The 22,693-nt window shown below is 36.4% G+C and overlaps 1 protein-coding gene across 1 annotated transcript in view; it reads right to left on the bottom strand.

Moving 5' to 3' along the window:
* LOC136851590 (polyamine-transporting ATPase 13A2-like) overlaps positions 1–22,693 on the bottom strand; it is a 227,693-nt gene that overhangs the window by 168,323 nt on the left and 36,677 nt on the right. Inside the window, exons 3-6 of the mRNA XM_067125881.1 lie at positions 16,321–16,592; positions 10,472–10,632; positions 948–1,100; positions 333–537 (exon numbers count right to left, since the gene is read on the bottom strand). Of these exons, the coding sequence (XP_066981982.1) occupies positions 333–537; positions 948–1,100; positions 10,472–10,632; positions 16,321–16,592 (791 nt within the window). The remainder of the gene's footprint in view (positions 1–332; positions 538–947; positions 1,101–10,471; positions 10,633–16,320; positions 16,593–22,693) is intronic.

Genomic DNA, 22,693 nt, shown 5'->3' with positions numbered 1-22,693 from the left:
TTTATAATGAATGGGTTTATTATGAAAAATTATCATAAACACCTGTGCCCCTCTCCCTTCCCCACTCTCTCAGTTGGAGACTGGTACAGTAAAATGAGGTCAACGAGAAATACACCATGGAACGTGAATATGGCTGAGTATGTGTAGTGAACCAATACTTTCTTAACATTCTGCTTCATGCACAGCTAAAGCTTAGTGTATGTTGAATAGGTTTTAAAAAAAATACTTTTTCAGTTATAAAACCCAGCACAGGATTCATGGGTTATTGAAATATTGTCAATAACTTCAACTCAACCTCTACAATTTAAGTCTCAACACCACTGGTAACTCACCTTCCGAGTTTCAAAGAGTGATACTGCAACAGACAGACACGACACAAAAAATATGCATGAAGCATACAGGATGTAATTATCAAAAGACCACAGCACTATAGAAGCAATTTGGAAGATGTAGAAAGGATTCAAAATTTCAGTGACAAGCAAGTTGACATAAGACTTCACCTCAACACTGATCACATTTCGACCATACAGCTGTTGCCTGGAAATAAAAAAAAAAAACCTGTATGCAAATGCAGACAACCACAGCACACTACAACAACCTGTTGCATTTTAAATATTTTCTCTGGTTATCAGACTATACCACTATAACAAATTAACAATTTCTGAAATATTTCAAAAACACAATAGCCATACTGTAGTTTCCCCACTATATTGAAAAAATAAATAGCTAAAAAATTCCAATTTGTAAGGGTATACACAAATATTAATTCAATGAGCTCTATTTCCAATATATTTATACTAATAAAATAACATAAAATCCCAACTAAAAATGTTTGTAACTCATAAAAGATGACACTGGACAAAAAATGAAAAAATTTACATAAAAGAAATACTCTGGACAAATATTGACATGTAAATTTCAGCTAACTACTCATTATTTAATGATACCTTTGCATCTGTTCCTCAAGAGAAAACCCACGGAAATCAGTAAGTAGAGAACTTATGCAGGTGTTGTTATCGTAGCCACGTAAGCACACAAATGTCTTCTTATAAGGCATCCAAAGGTACCTGATATGCTGATATACAAAATAACGCATAAACCTGAAATAAAATATTTATATAACTGGTATGAAATGGCAATATTAAAACTTAATGCATACAGAATATCCACAGAAAAGCATTAAAAAACTAAAACTTTTCACAAGATAGACAACAAAACAAGAAACTCATCAGACATTTGGTTCTATTAAGGAAAAGTAGGATGTAAACATTATTAGCAGAATTAATCACACTATCACTGAAGTTACTGTAGGGGTGGCTTCTATTCTTCAGGACTGTCTTATCAAAACAGAGGTTAAAATTGTGATAGAAAATAATCAACTAATTATGCAACTAATCTGAAGTCTGTAGTTGCCTTGTTTCATATAGAAAATTAAAAATTAAAAACTCATCTTCTATACTGTATGTGTTTAGGGCTGCATATACTTAAAGCCCTTACACATACAGAGGAAAATCCAAACAATATTATATTCTAAGAAAGGGATGCTGTTATTTTCTTCTTTTTCTAAAGCAAATACTAAGGACCTACATCTCTTCAGTAAATATTTATCATGTGATACAACGGATGTTAAGTAATGGTACTAAAGTACAAAATGCTTTCAGGTCTACACAAATATCTGGCATGTCCACCATACTTATGGATATAATCTCCAAGTTTTACCTAATTCTGTCTTGATGATCCAGTGCATCTTGACAAGACTTTTAAGTTAGCAAGTGTCATGAAATACATTCCGCCTATCTTGGCTGACTGAGTACCAGAGAGATATACAGTACTTGGATATCCTATCCAAGCAAACTGTGTTTAATATTTATGCCTTGATGTGACATCTCATATTGAAGTACAGAATCTCAAATGACTGCTCTACTAATCAGTCTCAGCTGTCTGTCTCAGGTTCATGCCTGTGTGACATATCAGGCAATAATAACTTGCAAGTCCTTGTCTCAGGTTCCTGTTGAAAGACCTTATGTTGCTGCCAAACAAGCACTGTATAAACATTACAGTTTGTATTTAAGGTTTGCAAGTTCATCTTCTATGTGTGTTTTTTTTTTTTGCCTTGTTGTCAATGGAATCATCAGCTTGCAATCACTTCACCATATTAGTTTGACCTCTAAATGAAGGGAGATGGGGAATGATGGCTTTAATCACTCTGTCATCTTGATTATAACTTCTGACCTCTTAATTTCTTTCTCATGAGAAATGGGCTTAACAATAACAGAAGTAACTACTTCTGTTGGTGATAGTCATCCAGGATAATACCTCCTAGGTTCTAACTAAATCAACTGGTTAAAAAATGGCTAGGCTTGTACTCTTTGTCCACGAAAGGAACACAGAATAATATTGTCAGAAATATTTACTTACAAGGCAGAGAAACAAACAACCCAAGTATCATGTGGGGCACGCACTAGTACCATATTTGATGCCATATAGGAGCCCTTTCTTTCCCCCCCTCCAAAAAAAAAAGTAGTAAGTGTAATCTTAGCTGTCATTTTGTCATTCATTATCAGTTAATGATGCCTAATTCTGTTTCATTACCAAATAATTCCCAACATCTTACACTGGATATTACTCTGTGCTCATGTAACTCTGATAGTAATGTAATGCATGCTTAAATCTTGACACTGATACAGTACATGACACATGCAAACATTGATCCAATAAACAGACACAAACACACTTATAAGAACAAAAAATTTTTTACTCAGAGAGAGAGAGAGAGAGAGAGAGAGAGAGAGAGAGAGAGAGAGAGAGAGAGAGAGAAATAACTGTAATTTACCTTAATGTGATGCATATGTGTGCGTATCATAGAGGGTATATATCTGGAGGTGCTATCTGTATATCAGTACTATGTAGTTCAGTGGTCTTCCACCAAGGTGGCGCTGCAGAGCCACGCGGCCATCTTGAAAGGTCTGGTAGCTGCGCAAACTTAATTGGGGCTTAATGCTATTGTGAACTTTTTTTATCCTGAATGTTTAATAAGTAAGTGTTTAGTGAATGTTTTATGAGTAAGTGTTTTGGGTTTAGTGAATGTTTTGTGAATGTTAGTGAATGTTTAGTAATTATTTAGTGGATATTTAGTGAAGTTTAGGATTTAGTGTTTAAGTGTCTACTGAGTGTTTAAGGTTTAATGAATGTTAGTGTTTAGTGAATGTTTAGTGTGTAAGTAAGTATTCAGTGAATGTTTAGTGTGTAAGTACTCAGTGATTGTTTACGGTTTAGTGAATGTTTAGTGTGTAAGTATTCAGTGAATGTTTAGTGAGTGTTTAGGCTTTAGTGAATGTTTAGTTTGTAAGTGTTTAGTGAGTGTTTAGGGTTTTGTGAATGTTAGTGTTTAGTGAATATTTAGTATGTAAGTATTCAGTGAATCCTAAGTGCGCATTTAGAGTTTAGTGAATGTTTAGTGTTTAAGTGTTTAGTGAGTTTTTAGGGATTAGTGAGTGTTAGTTTTTCGTGAATGTTTAATTAGTATTAGTGAATGTTTGGTGTATAAGTATCCAGTGAATGTGTAGTGGGGAAGGTATTCACTTCTTGAAAACTGTTTGTTGTACTGCATGCTTTCACTTCCGTAGGAACAAGTGGCTCGATATTTAATTATGCTGGAGCTTACACTTATCATGCTAAGATGTCGGGTATCGTTGCAAATTTCACAAATGTTCATTAAAATCTTGGTTTAAATGAAAATTATGTTTCCCCTTAAATACATTTATTTTAGTTTTAAAACTATATATAAACCTTCCACCTTTCCAATAAGTAGTAGTGACCAAGTCTTTATCTTAAAAGACACATTGTAAAATTCTTGGACTTAGAATTTTACTTAATCTATGGGCATTCACAACTTTTACGTAAGTTCACAAGGCACTTCGAGCTTTCACTGTCCCTTCTCCACACATCTCATGCACTCCCTGCCCTGATGCTTTTTTCTAACTAACTCTGCTTCCAGAGTCTTAATTTTCCCAGGTTTCATCCATTTATGTTTCACGTTTACTTATCTATACTTTTGGTTCAACGGCTGTTATTGAGTTAATGCTACGGTGCGCAAGAGGTCACAGGTGAGGTCAAGATCTCAATTCGTTCTTCTGCCCAGTGCTGTGTGAGATAAACACTTTAATTCGCGTGGGCGACGATAGGTCAAACTCGGCATCTGGGATTACTTAGTTTCATTATCGCCCCTTTTCTATTTTGCTCTCTGTCTTTATCAATGATTTTCTGTATGCCCTCGTGCATATATTATATTTAATTTATTCAATTACAGACTCGATTCCATTATAAATGTTTTGTGAATGTTAGTGTTTAGTGTGCAAGTATTCAGTGAATGTTTAGTGAGTATTTAGAATTTAGTGAATGTTTAGTATGTAAGTGTTTAGGGTTTTGTGAATGTTTAGTGAATGGTAGTGTTTAGTTAATGTTTAGTGTGTAAGTATTCAGTGAATCTTTAGTGATTAAGTGTTTAGTGTATAAGTATTCAGTGAATGTTTAGTGTTTAAGTGTTTAGTGAGTTTTATGGTTTAGTGAATTTTAGTGTTTAGTGAATGTTTAGTGTGCAAGCATTCTGTGAATGTGCAGTGAGTGTTTAGGGTTTAGTGAATATTTTGTGAATGTCAGTGTTTTGTGAATGTTTAGTATGTAAGCATTAAGTGAATGTTTAGTGAGTGTTTAGGGTTTAGTGAATGTTTAGTTTGTAAGTGTTTACCGAGTGTTTAGGGTTTTGTGAATGTTTAGTAAATGTTAGTGTTTAGTGTGTAAGTAGTCAATGAATGTTTAGTGAGTGTTTAGTTTGTATTTAGGGTTTTGTGAATGTTCAGTGTGTAAGTATTCAGTGAATCTCTACTGAGCGTTTAGGGTTTAGTGACTGTTTAGTGTGTAAGTATTCAGCTCAGTGTTTAAGTGTTTGGTGAGTTTTTAGGGTTTAGTGAATGTTTAGTGTGTAGGTATTCAGTGAATGTTTACTGTGTAAGTATTCAGTGAATGTTTAGGGTTTAGTGAATGTTTTGTGAATATTTAGTCTATAAGTATTTAATGAATGTTTAGTGAGTGTTTAGGATTTAATGAGTGTTTAGGGTTTTGTGAATGCTTATTGAATGTTAGTGTTTAGTGAATGTTTAGTGTAAGTATTCAGTGAATCCTTAGTGAACGTTTAGGGTTTAGTGAATGTTTGGTGGTTAAGTGTTTAGTGAGTTTTAAGGGTTTAGTGAATGTTTAGTGTGTAAGTATTCAGTGAATGTTTAGGTTAAGTTAAGTATACCTTAGTTTTACCAGACCACTGAGCTGATTAACAGCTCTCCTAGGGCTGGCCCGAAGGATTAGACTTATTTTACGTGGCTAAGAACCAATTGGTTACTTAGCAACGGGATCTACAGCTTATTGTGGAATCCAAACCATATTATAGCGAGAAATGAATTTCTTTCAGTGAAGGTTAGTGTTTAGTGAATGTTTAGTGTGTAAGTGTTTAATAAGTCATTAGTGAACGTTCAATAACTGTTTAGTGTTTTATGAGTATTTAAGGGTTTAATGAGCATTTTGAGTTTAGTGAGTATTTAGTGTTTAACGAGTATTTAGAGTTTACCGAATGGTTAGTGAGTGTTTAGTGTATAGTGAGTACTTAGTGAGTGTTTAGTGTGTAGTATTTTTAATAAATATTTTGGATTAAGTGAGTGTTCAGTGAATGTTTACTGAGTGTTTAGGGTACAGTGAATATTTAGTGTTTTAGGAGTGTTTAGTGTGTTAGTGAGTGCCTAGTGAGTGCTGAGCATTCAGTGAGTGTTTAGTGTTATTGTGAGAGTGGATAGAAAGTGCGAGTATTTATTGAGTGTGAGTGTATAATAAGTGCGAGTGTTTAATGAGTGTAATTGTAGTGAGTGTTAGTGTTTAGTGACTGTATGTAAACGAAAAGTCCTGTAATTTGTTAAGAAGATTTATAGACATTGCTTAGATCCATATAAAGATGCTTAGGTTTTCTGATCACAACGGTTGAGTGCTTAGGCCAACCTGTTTGTCAGGTAGTTTTTCTCTGTGAAATTGGGTCATGTAATATAATAATAACAATAATGATAATAATAGTAATAATAATAACAATATCAGCAACAACATAATAATAATAGTACAAAATAATATTAATAAGATGATAATAATAGTAAAAAGATACAAATGATAGTAGTAAAAATAATAATAGTAATAAAGTATAGTACTATGAGCTGGACCAAGACCTTTCAATATGGCTGCCAGAGGTCACATGCTTGATAGGGAGATCACCACTCCATGTTATTGACACTCTATGGTGCGTATGAACATACTTAATAATATGTATATACAAGTGCATTAAATAAAAGTTTACAAAAATACTGTGCCCAAGAGAGAGAGAGAGAGAGAGAGAGAGAGAGAGAGAGAGAGAGAGAGAGAGAGAGAGAGAGAGAGAGAGAGAGAGAACACTGTGTAAAGTCAGCTAACATGATGCTGTAGAAAATAAGATATAATATATATCATCAGTTTCTAATATATAATTTTTGTTTTCTTATTTAAAAAAATCTCTTAACCCTTGTTTAATTCTTTAAGCATTCATTATTGGTAATGTACAGCAGTTATTTTGTGTCAACTAATTAAAGATTTAACTTCCCCGCTATTTTCGTCGTTTAACGACTGTTGAACAATTCAAGAACTTAACGTAAAATAAACAGAGGTTTCTTCAAGGCTTATTTATTTCCATTCGGCAGTTGTCTCCCACCAACCATCAACTCACCACTTTCCCTACCATGGCTTGTGTTTAACTATAGTAAATGTTAAGAAACTTTTACAGGGGACCTTGTTATGGATCTTATTCTCTGCTAACATGGAAAAATATGATATTGAGTCTACATTTCAGAGCCCAGGAGGGACAGCGGGCGGAATGTTTTTCCACCCTTTTTTACCAGCTACGGCTGTCAGTTATTCCTAGCATTCTACTGCATCAGCTCTGGCCGACATGACGATCTAATATCAACGGGGAACTCTTCAAGCACTTTAAGACGTCTGGTTACTTTGAGGTTGGTCTCATTTTTTGCTGGCACACATCAATTGAGTTATTGAAGTAATTTTTCTTGACATCCATATCACTAGTCCCATAAATTAAATCTTGTAACTTACATAATCTTTACTGCCATTATTGAATTTAAGAGATCTTTTATCCTGTTTTAATAGCTCATAATAACTAATTTCAAGACGGCATTCTTCCTTGCAAGGTTTAACCTACAGAGAGATTTGTTTACCAGAAATTTAACTTCTAGGAATTAGGTGGTCTAAATTTATACTTGTAGGATAGTATCTCTATTATGGATCTCATTATTTAATGGTAATGATTTTTTTGGATATGATATGTTGTGAGAGATTCAAGACAAAGGGACATGGTGTTCAGTGCCATGGACACTGCATCTGGGTGGCATCATTAATTTTATAATAGTGACATTACTAAGACACTATATTGTGATTAAAATAGTAAAGGTGTTTAAATTTTAGCTATTCTATTCATTGCCTCCTGGAGGTTTAATTATATATATTATTCCTGTTTTGAATAGATGCATACATGTGTGAACACATGCAGGCTAGCCTAAATGTTAGGCTTACACATCGACTTCACATAACAAAAACAGAATCAAGCAGGCAACTCCCTTTAACTAAGCTTTACTAAAAATCTTATTCTAATGCACAAACTTCAAAACACTTTTTTACATTAAACCTACAATTTTAATTTTTGTTTAATTTTGTTTGGAAATTTAAACACTAACAAATTCTTTGTCACTGTTGACATTGTCAACTAGAGGAAGAGGAGAAGGAAGGATGTGTTTTTTTTTTTTTAACGTTAGTTTAACCAGACCACTGAGTTAATAATAACTCTCCTAGGCTGGCCCAAGCGATTAGACAAGCTATTTAAACTCTCTAAGAATTTAATTAAAACTAGCGATATGTTAATCTACCTAACTAATTAAGTTAATTAGAATATATTAATTATTCTATGAATCTTATATTTTATCATATAAATGATTAAATTCTTAAGGAATTTTAAAAATATTAAAAAGTGAAAATTTGTCATTTTCTGACAGTATATCTTTAAAGGAATATCTTTCAAATAAATATCTCTTCCGATATTTTGACATACCTTTAAAATATGCTTTACTGTTATTTTGTACATTACATATTTCGACATACGTATAGCATGGGGGTTACTCATCAGGTAACCATGTGTCAGTTTAGTGTGACCAATTTCTTAGTCGTGTCAACATTACAGAAAAACCGTATGCAATTCTGATAGGATGATACACGGGTCTACAGTTTCTTTTATTTCTCTTAATTTATTGTTAAGACTGCTTTCCCTCCAGTTATTTTGCTATTTCTTCTTAATCACCGCTTACTATATCTAGTATAATCTTCTAATGGTAATAATTCTGCTGATATTGGGAGTGTTCTAGCCTCTTTGCATAGGTGTCAGCTTTTTATTGCCTTCTAATCCTATGTGAGATGGTATCCAACATAGAGTAACAGATATCTTTTGCATTTTCATTTCATGCCATGTATGTCTAATTTCATTTACAATTTTATTTTTTTGAGTAGAAGAGTTTTTTGCATTTATTGAACTTAGTGAATCGCTAAAGATGGTTACTTCATTAAACTGGTTTTCATATAGTTGTCAATGCTGCTTTTATTGCTAGGCAATTCAGCAGTGAACACTGATGCTTTGTTATGTAAAGAGGCTTGGCTCTTTATATTGTTTCTCGTAAACAGCGAGTCCAACTCCCCATATCATCTTTGGAACCATCAGTATATAAATGATTATTACTGTGTACCTTGATATGTTCCAGAGCAAACAGTTTCATAGCAAGTGGGTTATTCAATTTATTAACTGGTATTAAAATATAGCTTGTTACATATCTGGGGAGCACTTTATCATCCATGGAGGGCATTATTTTGTTAAAATTGTAAAATCTAATATTATAAAGATCATTGTTAATAAATAATCTATTAGCTCTAATAGGAAGGATGGGGTATTTTATATTCCAGAAAACAATCTGGTTTTTTAAATAAATCTTTGGTTTTTGCTGACGATTTATATTTTTAAATTCTGCACATCGTTGTTATTTTGAATTTATAAGATAGTGGCATTTGTCCACTTTCTACAATCAAGGATTGGACTGGTGATGATTTGAATGCTCCGGTGGCTAACCGAATCCCAAGGTGATGTACTACAAACTGTTTTCTAATATACCTAAGGTGCTTTTCTTTTCTCTTGTATAGAATTCATAAAGACTTTTTCTACTATCCAAGTGTTTTCTCCATACTGCAGCTACAATATTAAATGCTTACATGCAAAACAACAAAAAATTTTTTCTTAATACTCCTTTCTGAAATAAGGGGTCTTACATGCCATCACATATGGCAATTACAAGCACTGCTCACTGCACATGCTAATGTCATAGTGTGGGATTAGAAATATAAAGGTAATAAAACAATGTTAATAACCAGAATAAATCAATGACTAGTTAGTTACAAAAGATAGCTTGATCAGACCTCTGTGCTACAGTCTTAACTTTTACAAAGCTTTCTGAGTCAAGAATATATAAAGGGCTAAATCGCATAAATATGGGCGGTTTCTCCCAAAAATCAACTAGTTACATTCATCTCTTCAAGCTATCTAGTAACGTCAATATAATCTTGGGGTAAAACTGTGATGGAGAAGCATGGAAGATCCAAATCCTTTTATCTACTTTGCCCACAAAGGGGAGAAATGGGTTGGATACACTTTTTTAAACCCTCTTAACCAAATTGAAAATAAGCTTGTTTTTTCAGACAGTTAAAGATATGTAAAACAAATGATTTTCAAGTTGACAATGAGGAATACATTTTAGTAACATCTGTCAAAAATAACAATTTAAAAAACAAGGGAAAACTATGCAAGCACAGCTATAAATAAGGTACCTTGGACAAACATGGTTACCACTTTTGAACAGAAAAGGTAATTTAGAAGGACTCAAAAATCTGCCAACTGCTTCTCTTACACCTCTGGATTAGGAGTTGATTTATGAGCTTCAGTCTATTTGACATTTCTATGCTCTTATTAACAAACCTGTATATACTGTACCCATACAGTGATATAAGCAAGTATTGTTGTCAAGAAGAATAGCTATGTATATGTATATAATTACATAAACCAGAAATTCACCAATATTTATAATTCATCACTACCCCCACCTTTAATTCACCAATATTTATAATTCATCACTACCCCCACTTTTAATAAGTGCAATACTGCTAAATTCTTGCACTTTTTCTCTGTTATTTGATTTATAATGTATTCTGTAATTGCCATAAATGTACTGAATACGCTAGCTACTGTTTGTCAGATTACCTATGGTGGTATTCAAACTCATCAAAAAAATGTATATGTACTCACTTTTTAACTGGCTCAGTTAGGTGAGTAGAATCTGTTGCTCCATTTTGTAAACCATCTGCAGCAACATTTGCAAAATGGGATGTCACTGCATACTGGGGATCAAAATTTGTATCAACTTCTTCATTCTCAAGTGGAACGACTATCAACTGACCATCAGCATCCTAGAAGTTCAAAAACTATTATAAGTTTTTTGAAACATCAACTACTATAAATGAGAGAATTTAACTGTTCCAACAAGTTAACTGACAAAACCAGTTCCTGATACCTTTTTCTAGAAAACTATTTAACAATATAAATTTTGTTAACATGTACTTGGCCAAAAGAACAAATACCCAAAAAAGTAAATGATAATAAAGGACATGCTAACCTTTAAAAACTATTTTTATCTTCTTATTATTAGTTTAATCCCAAAGATGTTAATTAACCAGAGAGAAAAGAATGATGGTAAGCCAAACAAAAGTAAGACTTTTGTAACTAACTATAAATAATTTAGTTTTTGTCTGAATACAAATCACAAAATTCTTTTGACAAACATGATCTACTATTTAATAACGAATGATTGTTAAGTACTTTATGTAAGTCCAATAATCTGACTAGATATCACAGTCAAGTTGCCATTTCATACAGTTGCCAATCAATTCCAATCTTGTTTAAAAACTAAAATTGTAATAATCACAGTCACCAATGCTGAAAATTCACTTCTCAATATATGTACTTGACTACTGCACCAACCTGGGGGCAGTAGTCAAGGTGGCAGCTGCACTCCTTTATGAGAACTATAAAATGGGAAACTGGAAATGAGTGGAGATATGAGGAAGTGAAACATTGGAAAGACATGAGTGGCAGAATTTTACAGCAGACCTTAATATCACACTACTCTGCAGGCAATGATGATGATGTCAACAAATTTTTGACATTCATTTAATCAACGCACATTTACTAATGCTGACACATTTCACATTTGTAATACTACTGTATATACAAAAGCTGGCCTTTGCAAGCCCTAATCTTTTGTCTAACACACATAAGAAAATCTATAATATTAAGATGCATACACCACCTGAACCTTCAGGTAGCCATTAGTCACTATACTTCTTTTTCATGCAGTCCAGAAATGAGGCCACGAAATCAGAGGGGCTAGGATGTGGATATTCATTACATGTATAATGAGCTTGTAAGAAAAGATCATTTTAGATATAGAAATACCGTTTGTTACATCACAACCCCATCATTCATATACTGTACAAGCAGTGCTGCCGAAATGCAGAAATGTGGCCAGTGGTATGAAAGTTTTCATGCAAAAGATGATCAGGTGCAGAAGTGGCATCTTCATTTTACGATCTGCCACACCAAGTGTAGGAAAATTTCCGCATTCTTTTCAGGGGTTTACTGTGGTCTAATACATTATTTTCTTATGTTATGAGATTCACTGACCTCTATTTTATGTCATTTGCATATTTATATATATGTTCATATAATACCCACTGAATAAAGAACCATCAAAGAACGGTCATTTATGCGCCAATTTATGAAGCAGCAGAAGTCGATTGAGCAATGTCACGACTGATGCATAAAATGCAGACAATAACAGAGTGGCAGCTTTAGGTTTCTGTTTAATTAAGGTAATCTAAATCTATTTAGAATTGTTTGAATAAGTGTAAAAAGTGATTTGTCAAGAGACCAATGTAATGATAAGCATTTAGTTTTTCCGGTTAACATATGTTTACACCAAATGATCTTGAGACAATAAAGGAATGCATATATTGTTTATATACATTAGATTTTACTGATGGCTGAATGAATATAAAATGTAGGTGAGTGTGGAAGTCAGTGGTGTGGAAAAGTGGCAACACTGTGTACAAGTCTGATGAGCAATTTATGAAAGACTTCGTTGCTGAATATCAGGTTGGTACACTATACCTGCAGCATCTGCAAGAACACTTGAGGACTGTGTCAAGGGTCATAGTGCTGGTAACTCCTAGATTAATTACAACTAAGGGTGAACCATTCAAGTGTACAGCAAGGCACTTGCACTTACAAATGTTGAATGTTCAGGAATTACAGGTATTTTCCAATCACGATACAGAAGCTACCAACCCTGAAGTCTGCATCTCTGGGATACCAACAATGAATGAAGAAGAAAAGGTTACGAAGAAGAGGATTATCTCCTTAAGTCCTTTCCCAAAGGTAAAACTTACCTGCCACAACCAACAGTCCCAATGCATGCATATCTAACCATTTGTAAGCTAGATCTATCAAAATAAAGTTTAGCATAGTGGATTGGCACTGCCATATACCTACATTTAAAATAAGATATAGCTATTTATTATGTTTAAAACTAAAAGAAGTAGAGAGAACCCTGATTTCATGAATGTCAACTTCATTTAGCCATAGTAACCCTTACCCCTTGTGACCGATTTCTTGCAATTTCCAGGGGTGAGACACAGCCTGATAACCTAACCCCTGAAGTGTTAGGATCCCTGGAGGCACTGGTGAACTGCCTTCATTACACTTTGAATTAGTTCCTCTATAATGCTCATAAGCGAAGCTGAGTGAGAAGCGTTGTCATGATGTTTTCTAGTAGTGCAAACTCAGATTAAGGAAGAACTCTTAACCATATTTAAAATACAGAAGTTGGCAGAAAGATGCTGGACCTGCAGCTTTAATCCACAATATGAAACTTTGACCCAACTACCATACTAATAGAACTAGTACAGCAGTTCCTGTGATATGACGCACCCGACTTACGCCAATCTGATCTTATGACACTGGGGTGGTTGGCTTTGGTAAGTGACTAAATATAGTTTTTATGATAAAAAAATTATTTACTAACTTTTAAATATTAATATGAATGTAAACAGCAAAAGGGCTGGAATATATTTCATATAAAAGGGGGAGAGAGTGATGGAAACACAACCACAGATTTATCAACCAACATGAGTCAACAAAGAAGTAGAGAGAGAGTGAGAGAGAGAGAGAGAGAGAGAGAGCGAGAGATTTACCCAATTGTATCCAGTGCCTACTAGATACTTCATCTATACTGCCCAAAAGCGCAAAGCAAAATGAAGCTCCCTTCTACTCGCTATGCATGAATATAGTACAGTGAGTGTTGCCATGTAACACTTTTTCATCTATTTGAGAGAGAGATTACACTTGTTTCCAAATAGTATACTAAATTTTTTTTATCTATTTGAGAGAGAGACACTATATATATATGTGTATGTGCATGTATGTATACACAGTATGTACCCAAATGTCTGAATCTATAGCCAGCAAGTTCCTCGTTGGACGAGTTGGTAGAGTTCTCGGCTAGCACTCTGCTAGGCCCGAGTTCGAGTCTCCGGCCGACCAATGAAGAATTAGAGGAATTTATTTCTGGTGATAAAAATTCATTTCTCGGTATAATGTGGTTCGGATTCCACAATAAGCTGTAGGTCCCATTGCTAGGTACCAATTGGTTCTTAGCCACGTAAAGTAAGTCTAATCCTTCGGGCCAGCCCTAGGAGAGCTGTTAACCATCTCAGTGGTCTGGTTAAATTAAGGTATACTTAACTTAACTATAGCCAGCAATAATGTTTGTTTCGCTTCATCATACACCTGGCAGTGCTAATACTGTTTGTTTTGCTCCAAACTGAATTAATGAAATCACAAGAGGTCTAGAGCTGAAAAGAGGAAGACTGGTGCTATGTGCATACCACCTCCATGTACCCAGTACTGTACTGGTACTATGCAAACAAATTGTCGGTAAAGAAGGGGTTAACCGCCTAAACACTCTTCGTGGACACTGGACGTTCAGAAGCTTGAAGCTCGGACGCTGGGCGATCATACATTGGACGCTCGGACACTGGGTGCTTGTACGAGGGGTCGGACACTGGACACCCATAAACTGAATGCTCATACAATGGGCGCTCGGACTCTGAACGCTCAGACAATGGGCGCTCATGCACTGGAATCATGGACACTGGGCACTCATATGATGGGCACTCATATGATGGGCGCTCCTCGGAGCTTGGCCAGGAAACTCCCAAAAACAGCAAGAGGGGAGCAGACTGCGAGCCCTCTCCGTAGCACGTTTACGGACAGAAGGAGAGTCTTCTTCCACAAGGCCCAAGGCCTTTTCAGCGGCCTCGAAACACTAGCATAGCACCGACTGCGCTTTTTGGGCCTGTTAGAGTCTGAGTCACCTGACGATAATGTACAGTATGCACATCCAAGCAGATGCCTTTCCAGTGGTGGTCCTCTGAGCCCTGGGGCTTGCGTACAACAGGCTCAGTTGAGGAAGCGACTACCCATGGGCAAACCCCACCGACCTCCCATGGACTGCCAGTTTGCTTTGTCCCAGGTGAGCAAGGGGAGTTTAGCAGGGACCTTGGTCTAGGAGCATTGGTGGGACAAGTAGCCACCCCCTCTACTAACACTGCACTCGACACTGTACTTGCACCAACACTGTTAAATTTGTCCATAAGGGCTCTCACTGAATTCCCAATCTGGGAAACAGTATTCACTGACATATCAAACTTCTGATCCATTTGTGCTTCTAAGCTGGCAATGGCATTGGGGTCGGAAGAATGGGAGCCAGGGATTGGAGTAACTGGAAAAGTAGGAGGACTGGAGTTGGGAGAAAAGGCAGTCATAGGTATTGAAGGAACATGCAAATCAGCAACATCAACTACTGGAGAATTAGCCTGACTAGCAGAAGCTTTAGCTTCAGCCATAGAGGTTGCCTTCCTAAGTCTGTCATAATGGAGTTTCTCCAAATGAGAATGCAAAGCCTTCCATTTCCCTTTATCACAACACTTGCATTCATTGCAATTAAGGTCTGGTGAGCAAACTTGCTCCCTATAAGAACAAATGGTATGGCTGTCATATTTAGGTGACATAAGTCTTGTCTTGCAGCCTTTACTGCAGTACCTAACACTTGACAAGCTAGAGTCTGACATGACTGGTCAAAAAATAGAACCAAGTCAAAATTGGGAAAGTCCTTAATACTAACTAAACTAATTAAAAGTAGTGTGCTACCACAAACAGAATACTTCACCAAATGAAGAGGATAAACCATCTGGTGAAATACGAATTCAAAGAGCTGCCCAACAACCAATGTTTAGTCATTGACCGGCAGAAATGAATTGAGCTCTTTAACTGTGTTGTACCTATTCTTCCCTAAAAGTGGGCAGGGCAAGCTACCTACACCCCGCATACAGTAGAAACTAATAACTATGTAATTATTTGGTACGTTACTTATATAAAAATTATCATTATTATTATTATTATTATTATTGTATTACTGTATTAGGAACCGACTTACGCCAAAATCCAACTTACAACAAGCTGCAGGAATGGATCTCCAGTGTAACTCAGGAACTGCCTGTATTGGACTTTCACTGTACTGTATATACACTAATTTCCTAAGATGTGTTGTTTCTAAAATGCAAATTCCCAATAAGTGAGGGTTTCTGTTGACCACGTTCTAATATAAGAAGGGAAAGGTCATTTCTCTCAGATCACTGCAACTGAATGATGCACATAAAATCTAAATACTGACATTAAGTAATAATAACATACAGACATAGAAACTGGCTGTCTGGGACAAGCCATTACCACAGCTTTCTGCTAATAATGTAACAGAGCAAAAAGGAGAAAACAATTGAAAGTTAATCTAACCTGAGCAGAAATTCAGACATAAATAAAAGAAAGGTTTGTAATCCACATGAACACAGCTCTTAATCATCAGACCTACTGAATATGCCTTCACAAAATTAATATTATACTCCACAGTTCTAAAATATGCAAGACTATTCAGCATATCATATATCCAAGTGGTAAAAACACTTTGAGTCTTACATACATACCTTAATGATCAAAGTGTCTGCATGGGATAGTGGGCATTTTCTTCTCTTCCAATACACACCCCATTCTGGTTTCCAATAGGAGAAGAGCAAAGGGCAGCCTAACGTTATCACAGAAATGAGGTAATAAGAGAAAGCCTTCCAAGATGACAGCTGATACCCATGTAAAGTAAGTTCTTCAGCTGTGCCCAGATGGAGAACTTGCTTGTGATTTGGTGGCCCGCTGTCCTCTGCTCCAATCTCCTCATCCAGACGGTCATAGGTCATGTTAGTCACTACAATATTTAAACAAAGTATTGGCTTTAATATTTAAACAACATATTATCTTCACTTAGAAAATATGTCACAATCAAAATAAATCAACAAAAATTATATGGATTTGCTTTATTACTTACAGAGTTGACTGGCATCAGACAAGATCAACACCTTTTAAGTATCAAAAATATATTCAAATCTGCATAACACAGATTTGAATATACACTGTACATACCATAGCCATCACAACCTTAAATGACAAGGTGAACTGTAAGACACTCATGACAGAACATTCAGCCCTGAATTGCCACTTTACTTATCTTCCCTGAATTGCCACTTTACTTATCTTAAGAAAATCAAGCTGTACTTTTGCTTCCCAAAATTACTTAACAACTTCTCTTTGGCATTCTTAAATGTCTGCTCATTAGGTCTCTTAATAGTATATTCTTTGAATGTGGCATTTCTGTCAGTGTCATCAATATGGTGCTTATGATGAGAACATATGCACCATCTTCCTAAGATTAATTTGTTCTTGATTTTTCCAAGGCACACAAAATGATTCCAGAAAATTTCTGTTTATGGATTCACTACCTAGGGCACACTCATCTGTAGATTTTTAATCTACTGAATTTGCAACTGTTGCTGAAAATACATTTGTTCATTCTTGAATTCCGGTGTTCATGACTATGCTCTTTTGCCAACTCTTCATCTACCTAAGACCTAGTTTTCCCATCCTATTCCTGCTTACACACTGGTGCTTATCGTGTTCTGGGCTTACCTTTTCCTTTACAACCAATCTTCAGTTGTTCCTCTTTGCATGTTAACTCTGACCTTCAAAGCACATCTGAATGAGAACTCAAAAACTGCCTGCACAGCACATCTGAATGAGAACTTAAAACTTGGGTCAATTTCACTCAAAGGCATAGGGTCTACCCATTTCTCCATCTTCTCCCACCAATACTTCAATTCAGTTTAATAAAAATATGATTTTATCTTCTACTTTAATCAGAAACACGTCATGTATTATGATTACCTCAAAACTGTCCTAGAAAGAAAAATCAGATATGCAAATTACTTTGAATGTTTAAATTTGTTCCTAAAAATTAGGTAATACAGTATTTGATGATGAAACCTTCAAAGTTCTTAAAGCCTTCTTTTTACCCTAACCATCCCTGTTATTGGCTATCCAACTGATGAATAACTTCACCCCTACATACTTTCTAGATCCTCTAAATATAACGAATTTTTAATTAATTTCATATTGCAGTACCTCCCTGCGTGAGCTGGAAAGCAGTTAAAAACTTGGTAACAATATATTTAACCAGGTGGTAAACAGGTGGGGAAGGGGGGAGTGGGGAGTATCCCTCACTTACCAATCACCAATCATCGCACTGACAGCAGGGATTGAGCGGGATGGTCGTGGCGGGAAGGTATACAAAATGCTCTGGTTTGTATATGTACGTATGAAAAATAAATACTTGAAAAATGTTTTATTTGTTTTTACAGAAATACAAACCACAGCCTTTTATATAGGAGACTTACTCCTTATGAGAGAGGTCAGTCCCTTCAACTGACTGATGTTAAGAGCCACCAATGAATTGACATTCTCATGGTTGCCTAGCAAGCAGGGAAAGTCATGACTCCTGTAACCTCCTACTGGACTGACCAAATGGTTGGCCAGAGCAGTTAGGCCCTGGGCCTGAGTACTCCCAAAAACAAAAAGGAATACTTGTGTATGGAAAAATTCAGAGAACCATGATGTCTCAAGTAAGAGATTTTATATGAGAAGGCAGTTTAGAGTTAGCTAAAGCCTAGTACTGGGCTCCAGACAAAACTGTATCAAGTTCCCTCTCCACCACTTTTATATGAGAAGGAACAAGGGAGAACCTCCCAGACATAGACAGGGAGAGGATGACCGAAGTGTACTCATCTGTACTTTGTGTGACTGCAGCATGTACTTTGGTCTACAAGCTGCCCTTGAAAGGATGGAAGGGAACCCAGTCATTCCACTTCCACCTCCAGACCTACACCAGGCTTTATGTACATCACAAAAGATACTGACCTTGTCCAAAATGGCACTCTGGTGACTACATAACCTGTTGGGCAGCCACCACAGGTCCTGAAGAAAAAGTGTTCTTGGGCTTGTGAGCAACATCCCTCAGGCAGAATGAGGAACAGATAGTCTGAGACACCAAATGCCTCTCCTCATTACTTGGAAAACTGTAAAAATCTTCTGAAAAGTGAGGGATGGATCATGCCCTCAACTCACAGACCCCTCCCATGGAAAGGGAGGCTAACCACCTCCTCAGAGGAGGTATCAGTCCAACTGAACTTTACGTAATGCAAAAAAAAAAAAAAGTTACCAAATACCTCTTCCTTGTGCTTGTCAGTAACACTCCAAACTCTGGGAGTAGGTACTTTTCAAATAGTACTGAACAGTACGAGTTGGGCAGAGCAGTATCTCATCCGGATCTTGACTTACAAAGCTCAGAGGGAGGAGATAAAAAAAACTCCTAATCTCTTGTCAGATATGGATGAGTCTTGAGGTTCCTTTACACTTAGCAACAAAGGAGAACAAGAGAGAGATTCCCACCTTATTGGAGGTTCAATGAGATACAGTTAGCAATGTACTCTATACTCCCTCAACCTATTCACTGTGACCAGAATAGAAGAAACAGTCAACGTGTAAAGACTCCATCTGTTACTAAAGACAGAGGATCAACAAGCTACCACGTAAAGCTCCAAAGTAAAAGGGACACATCCTGAGCCTGGAGTCCCCAAGAGGAGAAGACTGTTCTAAACCCTTCATGAGTACAAACAACTCCATCAAAGAGGAGAGGTCTAGCTTCAACAGTCTGAAAATATGCAATATGACTAAGCAACAGCCTTCATGGAAGAGCGGTGAAAGAGACATGTCTCAGCTAAGGTAAATGAGGATGTCTGCAATTTGCTACAAGTACTGAAGAGAGAGATGCCCCCCTTCTATGATACTGATCACCGAAGATACCCATTCTTCATGATACATGTTTGCTGGGAAAATGATAGGTACACTTATGTTTCCCTTGTCACCCTGCAAGAAAAGATTCTCTTTCACATGATACCCTGGAGAACCTCCAGAGTAAAGTTGCAGGGAATGCACAGCCTAACAGCAATGGCAAATGTGCTGCTGTTACAGGAAGGTGGGCTAGGGTAGCTCTCATGGTGCCTATGCCTTAACCTGGGAACAGCAAACTGGGACACCACTCAGCATGAGGCCAACAAGGAGACACCAGAGTCATGCAAAGATGGGGGTGATAACATTGTTTATAACCCCATGAAGCAGTTTGAAAGGAGGAAAAGCATACACAACCTAGGTGCCACAAAGGTGATGCAATACATTCACCATAACATTTTGAGGACTGAGAAAAGGAAAGAGGAAAACTGGAAGTTTTCGGTTAGCCTGGTCGTAAAATGACTGAGCATGGGAGACCCGTAAAACTTGAAAAACTTCTCTGCTATACTGGAGTACAGGCAACACTCCGTCCCTGCAAGCTGCTGACCCTGCTGACTGAGTTGGTCTGCAATAACACTATGCCTACCCGCAATGCATCTTGCAGTCAACCAAATGGCTTGCTAAACCATACACTCAAGCATTTGCACAGACAACTGACAGAATGTGAGAAACTGTCCCCCCTCTACAGGCAGTCATTGCTTATCGGCTGCGTCAGTTAATGGTGTTTTACGATGCTTGACTAAAAATGTCATTAACCTGATTTTCAGTGATGGTAAGTGATTTTTGGTGAGGGCAAGTGGTTTATTGGTGTCAGTAGATGGTTTACCTACACCAATAAGTGGTTAATGGCACCGACAAACGGTTTATTGGTGCTTACAACACTGTAAACGCCCTTTATTACAATAATTATTGGTTATTTTCGGTTATCATCGCTCAGCCGGGAACGGAACCCCACCATTAACCGGGGGGCGCCTGTACCTGTAACATAAGTCATGATGGTGGTGCTGCTGCATTAATAAACAGAGACTTTTGATAACCATTCACTTGAAAAAAGTCCTAAAAGTAATGTTTTAGTTTATCATAATGCGATGCGTGTGAATCACCATACATTCAACCAGGCATACCAAATTTATTGGCTTATCTAATATAATTCATTAATATTTTTTATAATTAACAACCACTTATTATTTCAATGACCATCACTCAGCAAAACACAGGCATAGATAGCAGCAAATACTGACATAAACAACGAATCGAGGAACATCAGTTTGCCGATGTTAGTTACAGTCACAGTCTAGGAATGACCTAAAGATCCTTTAGACCATGTGTCTAGATATATAAGGTCTGACGACGCGCAGGCTACCTGGCCCACTGTAGGGGGGGCATGACGTCACGCGAAAGAGAACAAGACGTTTCCCTTGTCAGCTAGGTATACTGACACATGCTTTGTCATTAATGAAAAGCACAGCTGACTCAGAGACGGCTAGCCGTAATATCTTTTGATGAAATGAGCATCACAAAGCACCGGAGTTACAATAAAATAACAAACAGATTACATAAACCTCATGGAAAAGTTCAAGCTATCAACCTGAAGGGTCTGACTCGTAAATGGAGACAACAAATCTTTTATGATTTTGACAGATCATGTGTCAATGAGGTGATAATTGAAATAACTGTGGTAGTAGATAATGCAGGCTACCCTGTAATTGCAATTGTTCTTGATCATGGGCCGAACAACCTAAAATTATGGAAGGCTTTTGGGATAGACCCAATTAAATCAAAGCGAGTTGCAATAGAAAACCCACGTCATGATAGGGAAATATTCGCATTTGCCAATGCCCCACGTATGATAAAACTGATAAGAAACCATTTTATAACTAAGGGGTTTTGTTTTGAAGATGGAACACTGGTTTCTGATTCTTGTATTAGGGAAATGTTAAGTAAGGCGTGCACAGAATATGGTCAAGATCAAAAGATTAGTGAAATTTATATAAACTTGAAAAATTGAACTTCAGCGGGTAAAATATGCGTGCAGCTGATGTCAAATACCTTTGCTAAGTCTACAGAATATTTAGGAGAGGAGGCTGTTGAAAAGCAGCATCTGGAAGTTTACTGCAGAATTTATCTCTATGAATTCGTCATGCATGATTAGAAATGTAAAATCAAGAAAGCTTATGGAACTGACTTATGTAACTAGAACACTATTCTACGTAAAGTTATCAATGTACAGTATTGACAAAAATTTTAATATGCAACAACGCAAAACCAAGCACATTACAACTTCCAAAAAGGGCGTGATCTTACCGTGTCACGCACTAATGGGTCTATATAAAATGTTAATCAAAATTACAATGTAGAACACACATATATATCAACACGAAAACTGAATCAGGACCCACTAGGAAATTTTTTTGGGTGTTGCAGACAGATGAGGGGACTGCATTATCACCTGGATGTGCTATAACTACAAATATAGGATTAGAAAGCTGCTTCTCGGTTAGGACGTTGCACTAATCAGCCATAAAACAAACGTAAATAGAAAGCATAAAAATAACGATTGTTTATCAGCAGAGTTGGTGCCGGCAAATGCTTCAACCAAAGACAAATCCTATAATGAGCATGAACTTGCATTAGGAATTTTAATAACTAGCAACAGATTTACAAATGTAGACTTGGATCTAGAATTTGAGAACAAAAATACAGATAACACTCCAGAGGATATGGCCAGTTTGTCAGTAGTAGATCTTAAGAACTCAAAATCGATAAGTGATGTGACAGAAGAAGAATCTTTGTGATTACATAGGTGGCTACATTGCTAAACAATTTTTAGTGTGGTATTCCGATTTATGCTAAAAGGTGACTGACAGCCAAAGTGATCAAAGTTTCTGGATCAACAAAATTAACTAGAGTCAACTCTAGATGCCTTCTATAAATTTTCTCTCAATTAAGCTTTATGACAGATGTCTTCAAAGCCATTCATGGCAAAACTCTAAGGGCATTATACAAATATGCTGGCTTGGCTTGTGGAATGAAATCATTCATGTTCACAATTATGTAATTTAATTTTTTGCAAAACTCTGTATCTGTTGGGATGGGATACTAAACAAGAAAACTGAGAGGGATAGAAAA

The sequence above is a fragment of the Macrobrachium rosenbergii genome, chromosome 3, assembly GCF_040412425.1.
Source record: "Macrobrachium rosenbergii isolate ZJJX-2024 chromosome 3, ASM4041242v1, whole genome shotgun sequence".
NCBI lineage: Eukaryota > Metazoa > Arthropoda > Malacostraca > Decapoda > Palaemonidae > Macrobrachium > Macrobrachium rosenbergii.
The sequence above is the reverse complement of the archived record's forward strand: the minus strand, read 5'-3'. Positions and strand labels throughout refer to the sequence as shown.